At 56.4% G+C, this 12568-nt stretch overlaps 1 protein-coding gene across 1 annotated transcript; it reads right to left on the bottom strand.

Moving 5' to 3' along the window:
• Window positions 1-1124: 1124 nt before the first annotated feature.
• On the bottom strand, window positions 1125-8717 carry LOC104524853 (CLIC family member 2). The gene is made up of 6 exons (XM_010167853.1): window positions 8661-8717; window positions 3597-3706; window positions 3077-3202; window positions 2031-2137; window positions 1453-1634; window positions 1125-1286 (listed from the first exon to the last, which is right to left on the bottom strand). Exons 1-6 carry the CDS (start codon window positions 8715-8717, stop codon window positions 1125-1127), a joined length of 744 nt encoding a protein of 247 aa, XP_010166155.1.
• Between the last annotated feature and the right edge of the window lie 3851 nt (window positions 8718-12568).

Raw genomic sequence — 12568 nt, 5'->3', positions numbered from 1 at the left:
GGTGGGATGGGATGTCATGGTTGGGCAGAGCGGTTTTGACTCTTCTTGTGTCAACAACACTGGATGGGAAGGCACAACGCTCAGCCAGGGAGCACCAAACCTGCCCATGGATCTCCTACAGACAAGGCACTTTGCCAGGCTCTCTTAGACTGTCCAGTACTGGGATGTGGAAACCAGACACATACCCTCTCCTTCTCCCAGTCAAGCACCTGATATGTTGGTGGGGACTGGGGAGGAGGTGGTGGAGCTGGAGCTGCACGTGGTTGCATCTCCTGCAGCATCCTGCAAGGCAGGGAGAGGTTTCTTAGCTCACAGGAGCCAGGTGGGACCTTGCAGCCAGCAGCATGTGGCCCTGGGTGCTGGCACGCATGGGGGGATGCCCTGATCTTCAGCACTCCTTCCTCAACCCATCACTGGTCCCCTCACCCCTCCATCCCTGACCGCTGCAGGTCCTGGCACTTTCACACCAGGCATCATCCCCAGCACGTCCTCCTGGGGAGCTGGACACACCTTAACAGCTCTCCAGCAGCGGGAACAACTTGTCACTGCAATAAACTACTGGGGCCAGAGCCATTGGGTGTCTTCAATGGAACCTGGACACCTCAGTGGTGGAAGAGGTGCTCAAATGCAAGTGGTGAGGTGCTGTGCAGAAGGGCAACTGGGTGAGCTCAGAAGGCTCCAGCCCAGGGGATGTTCTGGGATCCCAGGACACCTTTTCCCAAGTGTATGGGCTGGCACGGGGCTGGTGGAGCAGAGCAGCTCCAGCAGTGGATGGGAGGCAGGTTGGTCTCATCTCTTCCACCAAGGTGCCTCTGGAGAAGGCCAGTGCTCAGCTTTTCCCATGGTCACGGGCCACGAGATCCATTTTGGGGAGTAGGGATGGAGTTGCCACTGCAGCCACGTAGGGACCAGTCCATACCCAAGGTCAGCACTGATGGCACAGGGGGGCTGCAGCCAGGCAGAGGAGGAGGAGGAGGATGAGGAGGAGGAAGGAGAGGCAGGAGGCTGTGAAGCAAGGAGCTATTTCTGAAAGTTGAGGGGTTAGCGGTGCCATAAACCCTCTCCAGTCCCTCCCTTGGCTGGGGTTTGGTCGTGTCAGGACTGCGGAGGTGGAGGGCTCGGGGTTAGGTCATCTTCCTGGCCACGCTGGCGTAGGTGTGTTCTATCTCCTCGTCTGCAGGACATGTGTGGCTGAACTCATCACAGGCGTAGGCATTGGTGAGGTAGCGCCAGACGCCCGTCATGTCCCCTGGGATCTCAAAGTCGCGGTATTTTTTGGCTGCAATCTAGAAAGGAGAGGAGGAGGAGGAAGCTGAGATTGCCCAGACCTGGGGAAGATTCACTCTCTGGTTTGTCAAGGGGACAATTATGGGACCTTCCAGCCCTCTGGTTTGCATCACCCTGTCTCGTACTGGGTGTCCCCACCTTGGCCCTGGGAGCTGGTGTCATTACCTTGATGATGTGCAGTTTGGGCAGGAGGTTGCAGTCAGCCAACGTCAGGTGGTCTCCATCCAGGAATTTCCTCTTGGAGACAGTGATGTCCTCCACGCTGTCCTGGTCGATCTCCTCAGGAAGAGGGGTGTTTAGGTAGACATCCAGCCGATGAAACTCCCGCAGCAGGGCCTTCTCAAAATCTGAGTGGGCAGGGAAACAAGTACCTTCAGCCCAGTGCTCTGGGTTCCCAGCACAACCCAGGGCTGGGCCAGGGTGGTTGAGCATCTCCCAAGCTTTGCACACAAGGACAAAGCCCTCAGGGTCACACTGGTGATGCACAGCACTGCACACTGGTCAGAGTCTCTGCTCCCAGGGGATCCAACAGCATCACCCCATCCTCCCCTCTGGGATCTGCTCTCCATCACCTGCACACGAGCCTGTGAGCTCCATGGAGCTCAGGACTCTCCTCACCCTTCCTGCTCATCAAGGAAGCTTTGGTGGGGAGGGCAGCAGGAACCCTAACCTGGTGGCAGGATTTGCCCACAGACAAAAGCATCTCTCGCCCCCCTGCAGCCTCCACCCCCAACATTTCTTACTGATATTTGCTTCCTTGCGTGGGTTCTTGATGTACGCCGAGAACTTGGCAAAGATGTCACTCCCCACGTCGAAGGACTCCTTGTACTTGGGGCTCAGGTGTGGATACCTTTAAAGAGACACTTGTGTCAGTGCCGGCAAGGATGGAGACCCAGATTCAGCTGCATGGTCCTCAGCTGCATTATCTCCTGAGCTGTTGTGCCCAGGGTTGGTACTGGAAGATGGAGGTGATGTTCCAACTGGTTGTGGGAGAAGGGTTGATGCTTTAAATGACCCTGGGAGCTGCGTTATCTAGGGGAAAATCCAAGGTTTGGGGACGCTGGTGACAGCAAAGCCCCAGAGCAGCACACTGCCTGAAGCACACATGTTGACATGGGTGGGGTCTGAGGAAGCCAGAAGCTCCTGTGGCTTCCTCAGGGACGGTTTCTTATCTGCTCATGCGTCCCAGCATGCTCTGTAAGGGCAGACACATCCGTGGGGGTGGATGATGAATGCATTTGAAGCTTCTTCCTCTTTCTCAGGGGGTTGGAAGGGTTTTCAGCCACACAAGAGCCAGAGGGCAGGTGGGCTTGGAGGGCTGTGCCCTGGGACCGACCCCCCAGCAGCCTTTGGGGCCAACTATGCTGCTGTGTTCAAATCAGGGTGTTTGTGTTCACTCAGCTGGGCTCAGAACCAGAGGTTCTACCTGGACACCAACTGCCACAGCTGCAGAACCACCAGCTCCAGGGCAGGTCTGGTGCCCACAGGGACCTCCCTGCACCCTCCCTGTCCCCCAGCCCTGCCTGCACCAAGGGACCGTTGTGTTTCCTCCCATTGTTTCCATCCCAGTTCATTCCCATCCCCTCGAAACCCGACCCACCACCTTCCCTTGTGGGATGCAGCCCCTCAACATCATGACCCGTGTCCCTGTGACAGCTCAGGGTGCTGCCTGGGGAGCTGGTCCCCTCCCCAAACTGCTCTGGGGCACCTTTTATCACCCTGCCTTGGTTTCCCAACCCCCTGAGCACCGTGTGCCCGCAGAAGGGGGAAAGAACACGTTTGCAATTACGTGGGTGGGCCCAGGGTCTGCTCCAGGAACTCTTCAATTTTAATGAAGTCTGTTTTCAACTCCTTGTTAAACAGCAAGAAAGGTGGGTTGGTACCCGGCGCTAAATCTTTCAGCTCTTCAGGTTTCCTGGAGTGGAGAAAAGAAGTGGGTTCAGAGCCTGCAGCTCATCTGTACCCCCCAGATCTCCCCCCTCCCCGGGGTGATCGGACAAAGCTGAGGTGGGTGTGCGGGAGGGGGTACAGGATGGAGCATCCCCACTGCTGGGTTTGGGGGGGCTGAGAAGTGCCCCTCAGCCTCTCATGGTTCCTCTGACTCTTACCCACATCCAGCAGGACACGGCTGGAGCTCTGTGCTGGCCATTCCCCTGCACCCCACGGTGTGACAGGCAGGGACTGTCACCCCTGTCCCTCTTGCAGTGCAGGTGAGGAGGGGGGGGGGAAGTGCTGATAGGGGAAGCCAAGCCAGGGAGGGGTGTCTCTCCCCACTGCTGGCACAGAGCTGGGCTGTGATGCCATCTCACCTAGTCATATCCACCGTGGTGACATTGAACTTGACCCCTTTAAGCCACAGCACCATGAAGAGGCGCTGACAGAAGGGGCAGTTTCCAATGTTTTCCCCATCCAGACCAGCCTGTTGGGAAAGCAGAGAAATAAGGATTTAAACCATCAGCCAGGATCTCCCAGCCCAGGTGACATGCCTGAAGGTGGAGACCCGCTGGAGCTGGTCTCAGGAGGAAGGCACACAGAGGGCTTGGTCCAGCCCCACAGCATTGCATGGTGCAGGGAACCTCCTCCCAGCACTGGGGGCTTGGCTGGAGGGTTCCCTCCCCAAGTCATGGCCCTGCTGCCACTGGAAAGCATCCTCAGGATACCTGAGGTCAGATCCTTCCCAGAAATGTGAGATAAAGCCGGGAGGAGGAGGAGAAAGAGGCAGGGGAAGGAGGTTGAGGGCGATGGCTGATGGATGGGGAGGAAGGGAGGGTCCTCTTGGCTGGGAGGGCAGCGAGAAGGGAAATGTGCTCATGTTTGCCAGGAAAAGAGTGGTTTGTTTTTGTGCTCTGTTAGTATCTGCCTCCGGTTTTGTGTGCGTTTAACGAACCCAGGCAACACTTCCTCAGGCTGACAATGGCCAAGAACCACCCAAGCAGCCTCCTCAGCCTCAAGGAAGAAAAGGGGCTGGGGGTGGTGGGGCTGTGCAGAGGTGGATGGGTGCTGGCATCCCACCCAGCATCAGGGCAACGGAGCTGTGTGTGCAGACAAGTCTCTTTCAACCCCTCTGCATGGACACAGCCGTGGTGTCTCAACACTCAGGGGGCTGCTCTGTGACCAGGATGGGGTCAAACAGCAGTGGGGGCATGGGAAAGTGAAGAGCTTGGACTACCCACCTGAGCCCCACCAGAGCTCCTTCATCAGGGTCCCTCACCCCGATGATGCCCATTCAGCAATCCCAAGGGAAAACAGCAGCAAGTGGAGTGAAACCCATTTCCTTGCTATGGAGCAGCTGAAAATATCTTCTGAAAAAGGGTCTGAAAGCCCTTATGAGGACTTGGGTCAAGAGGAATGGGGCAGGTTTCCCCCCCCCCAGCACTGGCATGGACGCTACTCAGAGGGGGAAGTTGCGCTGTGGTACGAGAGATAAAATGGTTCACAGGAAGCTCGACTTCTTCAAGAGAATTCTCTGCTTCCTCAGCTGCACGTGGACCGTGGTCCTCAGCATGTTTGGCAGCCCTGCCACTGCGGGGAGGAGCAGCACAGCTCCCACCAGCTGCTTCGTGGGGAGATGATGGTCCCACAGAGATACTTGTGTGGGTCCATGAGCTGGGGTGGGATGGTCCATGCCCTACAGATCTGCTCTAAGCCTTGGTATCAGCTGGAGAGCTGAAGTGTGGAGGCTCAGCATGAAGGTGATGAGATTTGGGAGGATGCAGAAGTTAAGTAGCAGTGATAACATCCAGGGTGGCAGCTGGAGGCGGCTCCATAGCTTGTACCTCACCATGACCCCAAAAACAGGGTGGCTGAGGATGCTTCATTAACAGAAGATGCAGAGACCTGTGCCTGGCTCTCTCCTGGGCTGGAGGTGAGTGTGACGAGTCACCTGCCTGTATCTACCAGTGCCCAGAAACCTGTGGACTCCAGAGTGCTCAGCTTCTCCAGGAGAATTACACCAGCCTCAAACTGGTCTTTACTGTCTCCTAAAGGAGATGGTAAACTGATCAAAACAAAACCCGGACACTCCAAGCAAGGCAGCTGGAGGTGATGATCTGCTTTTCTGCTATACCAACACCTTTTAGTCCTTCCAGAGGAATTAAAATGCCTTTTCACCAGTATTTCCCATGCTCAGCTGTCATGACATGATGTTCCTGAGAAAGGAAACGGGAAGGGAGAAAGGGATTGATTCTCTGGGATATACCCAGAAGTGAAGCTGAAGTCACACGAGGCTTTTTGTTGGCTATGAGTAAGAAATACTCCTGGTCAGCTGCTGCTTGGGAGCGTCCCCTGTCATCTTATAACAAATAAAGCTTCTTTGGTAACAGATAAAATGGTGTATCAGATGTCCTGTGAGAGAGCTGGAGAGTCAGAAAACAGCCACGATGGTCTCCTGTTGGCATGAGAACAGAACATCTCTGCTCCCCTTCCCCTCTCCATCGTTGCTGGCACCTACAGGCCAAACTGAATGCCATCCTTTGGAGCATCTCCAACATCAACAGCTCAGAAGGTGCTTTTGTGGCTGTCTGGCACCAGGACCAATGCTTTCCTCCTCTGAGATGGCCCTTGCTGGTGGCAGAGGAGAGGACAGCCAGCCCACTCTGCTTTCCCTGCTCCTGGGACCAAGGGGGTTTAATTACAATTTATCTTGGTGGCCCCACGGGAGCTGTTGTGCTGAGCCAAGGCAGCGAGTGGCTCTGGTGGGGTTACACGAGGGGCAAGGGTGGATCTGGAGGGGATAGTTGGGTGGATGGGATGTCCCTCCCCAGGGCTGCTCTGGGTTCAGGCTGTGCTTGTCTTGTAGCTCCAGCTGCTCAGCAGCTCAGGCTGGTTTTCCCCTTTGTCTTTTAAAAACAGAGAGGTGGGGAATTTTGGACCAGAGAAAAAGGAAAATCAGGGTTTAAAAAAATAAAATGAAATAAAAATATTAAGCCAAGCCCATCCTAAGATGCTCAGAGCCAAATCTTTATCTGGAGGAAGTGGAGGGCAGTTCCATCAGCACTTGGGTACTGCCAGGGCTGTGGGGTGGCCCTGCTGGCACCTGCGTGGCCATGGGGAGAGCCCTCCTGGAGCCTGGGGAGCTCAAGGGAGAAGGGTTTGGGGAGACTTGTAGCCACATGTCCTCTCTCCCCAGCAAAAGCTGAGCTGCATGGTGGGGCAGTCATCGCTCTTCACTTCCATCTCCAGAGAAAGCCTCTTGCCCAGCTGTCCCTGGGCTGCAGCAGGGACTGGGGTGGGGGGTGCAGAGCCTACAGTTCCCCCAGACTGACTTTCCTCACTCTTCCTCTCCAGATGATGGATAAACCCAGACTGGGTGAGCAGAACATCTCCAGGGAGGTGCAGACATGGAGCCCCAACTCTCTGAGGCCTCCCAAGGCTGCATGAAGCATCAAAAACCCCAAAGTTGCTTTAGCAGTTCCTGTGGTTTCCCCCTGTGCAGTGAAACAGCGTGAAATACGGTGGGAGGAGCGAGCAGCTCTGTGTGCCTGGGGCACTGCTAAGTGCTCAGCATCCCCCAGGACCTGCCTATGGCTCCCAAAAGCCAAGAAGCAGCCTTGGGGCAGCTAAATGCCTCGTAGGGCTGAGAGGCAGAACCTCCTCCCAGGTAGGGAGATCCCCCAAGCCAGTGGGATGATGCTGTCACCAGGACCATGGCAGGGTGGGACATTGCGAGCCCTTTGGGGACTGTTTGTCCCAACCTGAAGGCAATGTGGGAGTTGCTTCACGCCCTTCCCATCCTCATCAAGTTGACTTGAAGTGAGATCCGAGCCAGGGGTGTGAGGGAGCATCAGCTCTCCCTGTGAATTTCCAGCTGTGGTGGGTCACACCGACAGATGTGTCCCAGGACAGACCCCAGCCCAGGAGAGGTGTGAGGTGACGATGACACAAGAGGGGATCTGCAGCCAGGAGCTGCTGTGGTTGCGGTCAAACTGGGTCCTGATTGGTAAGAAGGAGGCACAACGTCAATTTGTCTGTTAACCGACAAGCCAGAAGGGTTTTTTCATGCTAAATTAAGGCCTAGGGGAAGTCCTGACAACGTTGCTGCTTTGTTTTCTGTTTCCCTTCCGTTTGAAAACCCCCTTCAATGTGCTGCCACCATTGCAGTCGTATATTTTCTTCTTCCTCCCCTCCAACCCAGGGAAAAAGTGGTGTTAAGAAGGGAATTCCAAGACCCAAATTACTTTCACCAAGAAAATACACTTGTCTGGATTCAACTCTGTTGAGCTTGGAGCCTGGCAAGCACCACCATGGCCATGGGTTTGACAAGGGGATGGGACAACCCCTCCCACAAAGGCTCAGATAATCCTTTCCAACATGTATTTCCAACTGTGAGGGTGGTGAGACAGTGTCCCAGGTTGCCCAAGGAAGTTGTGGATGCCTCCTCCCTGGAAGTGTTGAAGGCCAGGCTGGATGAGGCTTTGAGCAACCTGGTCTAGTGGAAGGTGTTCCTGCTGGATGAGCTGGAACTGGATGAGCTTTAAGGTCCGTTCCAACCCAAAACCAGTCTGGGATTCTATGAACTACGACCCAAGCAAGATGCCACACGGTGCCCAGCACTGCCAATGTCTCCAGCCAGGCACCACCATCCTTTTGGGTACCAAGCTGCTCTAGGAGGAGAGAAGCAAAGCCCACAAGTCTGAGTAGCTGTGGGGAACCACCCTTAAAACCTCTACATGGTGGCACAGGGAGACATCGCTCCCCCCAGCCACTGTCACTTGCCAGCGTGTCCCAGAGCCCCACTGGCATCGCTGCTGGCACACGCAGTGACCAGCCACCAGCTTTGGCTCCCCTCTTTCTCCACTCTGGAGATGTTTGGAACTCGAGTGTTAAAAGTGTTCAGGGGAAGTGTTTGGAAAGTTGCTTAAGGAGGGAAAAGGAAAAAACCAACCATTTCCAGGGAATAATTCCCCCGGGGCTGCTCTGCGAAGCCACCTCATCCCACCCACATGTGGGGACCCGCGTGGGCTCCCCAAACCGTCTGCGCTCTGTTTCGCAACCCCAGCTGACGGGAGGAGCTGAAGTGGTTGCTCTCAGCTCTCCTGCTTGCTGTTCCCAGGCTGGGACTTGTCTTATCTGGCTTTCAGGAGTCACATGTGTGCCCACTCCTTTGGTGACACCCGCTGCCAGCAGCTCCATTCCCCCGGGGTAGGTGACCACGATACCAGGGGCATCTTCTAAGATACTGGGTGTGACACCCCACAGGTCCCCTCCTCTGGGCACCAGCTTCATGGTGAGCAATCCCAAACTGGGTACCCATCTCCAGCCCCCCGAAATGTGACGACACCCATGAATTTCCAATGCTTAAGCCCAGCTGGAACCTGGTGAGGATGAGCCTGTGGGGAACCACCAAAGAGCAACCATCCCCCCATGAGACCCACCTTCACAAACAGCTCGATCTCAGGCTCCTTGGTGGTGTTGTGCTGCCGACTCTCCATCCCGGCAGCCTGGGGAGGGACCACTGGCTGCTCACTGCTGTGATGAGTTGGTCGGTTCTTTGCAGAGCTCCAGCAGACGAGGCTTTAGGAGGACTGGCGGCTGGAGAACCTCAGCTGCACTCACACCCCGCCGAGAGCTGGGGCTCGCCCTTTCCTTCCTTTTGAAGTAGGGAGGAGCGATGGGGTGTACGCCAGGACCTGCCCGGGGAGGGGGAAGCTGCGGGGCCTCCCAGCTGTGACTCAGCATGGGTCTATCTGGATGTGTTCACGGGTCCCCTTCCAGTCTATCGCAGCCACCCAGGCGCTGCTCCAGTGTCTCCGAGCTGTGGGCTGGTGGCCCAGAGGCAGCCCCAGCACCACTGGTGTCACCTCCCCGCCGGGAAGGGGGGGGGTTGCAGGGGAAGTGTCTCACTGCCCCGTTCCTTGTGCTGCTCCCATCTGGTCTTACCCCTTCATCATCCTCCCACCCCACCCTTGCACCCCGACACCGGTGTCCCAGAGCTCACCACTTCTTTATCTCTTTGGGGTGAAGCGAGTTGACCTTCCCACTGCCTTCCCCTCTCCTGCTGTGGCATTGCCATGGGTGGCAGGGATGGAGGGTACAGCTCCTCTCCCTGCCCACCACCCCCGGGTGGGCTCTTCTGAGCACCCCTTGCTGCAAGCAGTGGGGCTGAGCGGGGTGAGGGTTGTGGGAAGCTGAGCAGGAGAACCTGGCTGCTGGCCACCAGCTCTTTGCAGCCGGCCAAGCGCTGCCAGGACACAGACCTTGGGCAGGAAGGATTGCAAAACAGCTGAGGAGGGAAAGCAAAAGGGCTGGAGCATGTCGGGGTGCAGGGGGGAACTCCAGAGCACCGCTGGCATCAGCCCAGCCCGGGGATGGGAAGGGATGTTTCCAGAGTTGACCCCCAGCAGGGCCCCATTCCTGGAATTTGGGCTGTTTCATAGGAAGGATGAGCGGCTTGTTTTCCTCCCCAGGATGGGAGGGAAAAGTTCCCCATCAGATCATGCTGGCTGCTGTCCCAGCAGAGACAGCTTCCCAGCACCCATGGGCTTAACTCCTCTCATGGGCCAGTCCCATCTCACACCTTGGGACCCTATAGCTCGTATTGAGCTGTGCCCAAAATGGGGATCCTTGATTGCTTGATCCTTGATGATTGATTGACTCAACCCTCACCAAGATCTGACGAGTAAGCTCAGGCTTTCCTAAAAATAAGCAACCCCTGATAAGAAACCATCTACACTGAGGCAATTAGGCTGAGAAATGATTTTGCAGGCTCCCAGTGGAGTTTTCCCAAAGGAAATATTTCTCCTGGGTCCTGCTCAGCCCAGGGGTGGCTTCATGGGAGGGGTTAATAATTTAATAAATTAATAAATTTTATTTATTTATTTATTAAGAAAAGGTTATTCCCCTATTATACCAACTTCACTTTCTTTGTTTCCATTGACCAGCAGAACTGTGTGGCATTACAACTGTGTGTGTCAGAGACTGTTCCTGATGATACAGACACTGGGTTGCTCTCCTTTTCTTAATGTTATTTATTTATTTATTTATTTATTTTTCTGTCCCATCAAAGCTTTTGGAGAACTTGAAACTCTACCCGATGGGACAGAAAACTCAGCCTGACATTCTCATAAGTGAGAGGGGTGAATTAATGGTGTTGTGAGTGCCCAGCAGGGCCACAGCAGCACCCTCAGCACCAGTTCGGTACCCCTCAGACCCCCGGGTGGTGTGTGCAGGTCACTGCTGCCACCCCAGTCCCCCCACTGCCCCTGTCCTGGGGGAGCAGAGCCTGTGGCGCGCGGGCTCCTGGACGTCCTGTCCTGGGGGTGCAGAGCCTGTGGAGCGCTGGCTCCTGGTAGTGCCGGTTGCTGCAGCTCCTGCCCCTTGTGTTTCCCGCCCAGCTGCCAGATGAAGCAGCGGGCAGAGATTTAACTCCTGTGGCACAGGGATGGCACGGTGCCCTCCTCACAAGATGTCCAAGTGCCTGACATCTGTCCCTTGAGGAGGCTGTGGGGATGGAAGGGTGACAGCAAAGGGGTCCCTGCCCTCGGTATCTGATGCAGGGAAGGCTTTTGCCTTTTCTGCAGGACCAGCCACCTCGGGAGGCAGAGCTGGCAGCTCTTCCCTTCCTTCTCCAACAGTCAATGGCCGGACATGTGCTGAGATGGAGATTAGGGCACATGTGTATCCGGATTTCTGCCTCACCATGGGGGCAAGCTGGAAACCTCGCCAAGCCCCATCCCTCTGCTCAAGGGGAACGGAGGTGGGAGGGAAGGGGCTGCTGGTTTCTCCACCAGTAAGGGTGATGACAAGGCACAGCACCCGCTCACTCACCACGGAGAGCCTTCAAAAACATCTCCCTCCCTCTCTCCCCGTGGGAGGTGTCCCTGTGCTGAGCATGTCCCAGCTGTCCAGAGCATACCCTTGCCCTGGGCAGCAGACAAAGAGCGGGCAGAGAAGTGACCCATTGTCCCCACGCTCCGCAGCCCCGGCACCAGCCGCCACCGAGGGCAGGACCAGGGGAGGCTGCCGGGTGGGACACCACAGCAGAGCCAGCAGCGGTTGCACCATGGCCAGGCTGGTGGGACCAGCAGCAGCCCTGCTGCTCCTCTACCTGGTCGTGGGGTTGGAGGCCAGCCCGGAGCTCTCTGGTGAGTCAGGGCGCGGGCAGGATGCTGGGGACCGCGCCAGTGTGAGGGAGGGCGAAGCAACAGCCGGGTTGGTGGGGTAAGGGATGAGTGAGGCATAAATCAGTGTGAGCCAGAGGGAGTTTGCCCAAAAAAAATTTAAAAAAATGGGTTTTTTAATCCCCACAGGAGGGCTGGGATCTGGAAACACCTCATGCACATCCTGTAGCCTTGGTGTGAGCGAGGGGGCAGCTCTCCCTGCGCTGCCGCTTGGACAGTTTGGAGGCAAAAATGCAAAAAATTGAAATCTTAAGACAAATCTCGAGCTTTCCCCGAGAGCTCCGTGGCCACGGTGCTCGTGCTCTGGGTGCTGGGTGGTGTGTGAAGCTGAAGGCTCCTGGAGAACCCAGCGTTGCTGCTCTGAGGGGTGGGGAGAGATGGGTTGAAACCCACCACTAGTCCCTGGTCGGGGCTGGTGGCTGTGGTCCCCAGACAGGGACAGCCAGGGTCAGATCCCCTCCCCAAGGTCAGTGCCATTGAGCAAAGCTGAGGCAGAAATTTGGGATCCCTTGTGCTGTTTGGGACAGTCAGGATGGGTAGAGACAGGCTGGGCACCCAGTAGCTGCCAGTTCCTCTGAGGAATATTCTAGAAACAGCCACACACACCTTTCCCTCCCCTCTGCCAGGCCTGGGAGATGTGAGAACCCAGCACGATGCCGCCGAGCGCAGCGGGGCGGGCTGGGGCAGGGAGGATGTGATTTCATCTCGGCAGAGCTGCCTGCACGACCACATCATGAGGGACTGAGTCACAGGCACCGGAATCGCTCACCAAATCTGCCTGCAACCTCCCTGCCATGGTTTCACCCCCCCCCCAAAAAAAAAAAACCAACCACCCCCATCTTCGTAATTGCTCACTGCCCCAAAATGGTGTGATGGAGAAACCTCTGACCTTGGGGTGCTGTTTGAACCTTGGTTTTAAAATCCAAACCACCGATGCTGGCAGCTGGCACAGCAGCAGAGGAAGGTGCCTGCAGCAAGGCAGGACTTGGAGAAGCCAATTTCTCTCCTTATTCCTCCTCTGTGTCCCTCACCATCCCCAGGGTTTGGCTCAGCCCCCTGTGCCCAGGGCTGGCCTGGCAGTGGGGGGGGGTTGAAAGCCCCATAACCAGCCATTTTGGGGCTGGGCAGGTGGGGTTGGAGGTGGGGATGGGCAGAAATCAAGC

This window comes from Antrostomus carolinensis, unplaced genomic scaffold (genome assembly GCF_000700745.2).
Source record: "Antrostomus carolinensis isolate BGI_N321 unplaced genomic scaffold, ASM70074v2 scaffold40355, whole genome shotgun sequence".
Taxonomy (NCBI): domain Eukaryota; kingdom Metazoa; phylum Chordata; class Aves; order Caprimulgiformes; family Caprimulgidae; genus Antrostomus; species Antrostomus carolinensis.
The sequence above is the reverse complement of the archived record's forward strand: the minus strand, read 5'-3'. Positions and strand labels throughout refer to the sequence as shown.

What these genes read in the sequence shown, in the direction of transcription:
- LOC104524853 (XM_010167853.1), bottom strand. Translation starts at nt 8,717, where the DNA reads ATGGAGAGTCGGCAGCACAACACCACCAAGGAGCCTGAGATCGAGCTG. An exon ending in CAGACCCTGGGCCCACCCAC is followed by an intron (nt 2,138 to 3,076) that starts GTAATTGCAAAC and finishes GTCTCTTTAAAG; the next exon opens with GTATCCACACCTGAGCCCCA. An exon ending in ACGCAAGGAAGCAAATATCA is followed by an intron (nt 1,635 to 2,030) that starts GTAAGAAATGTT and finishes CTGCCCACTCAG; the next exon opens with ATTTTGAGAAGGCCCTGCTG.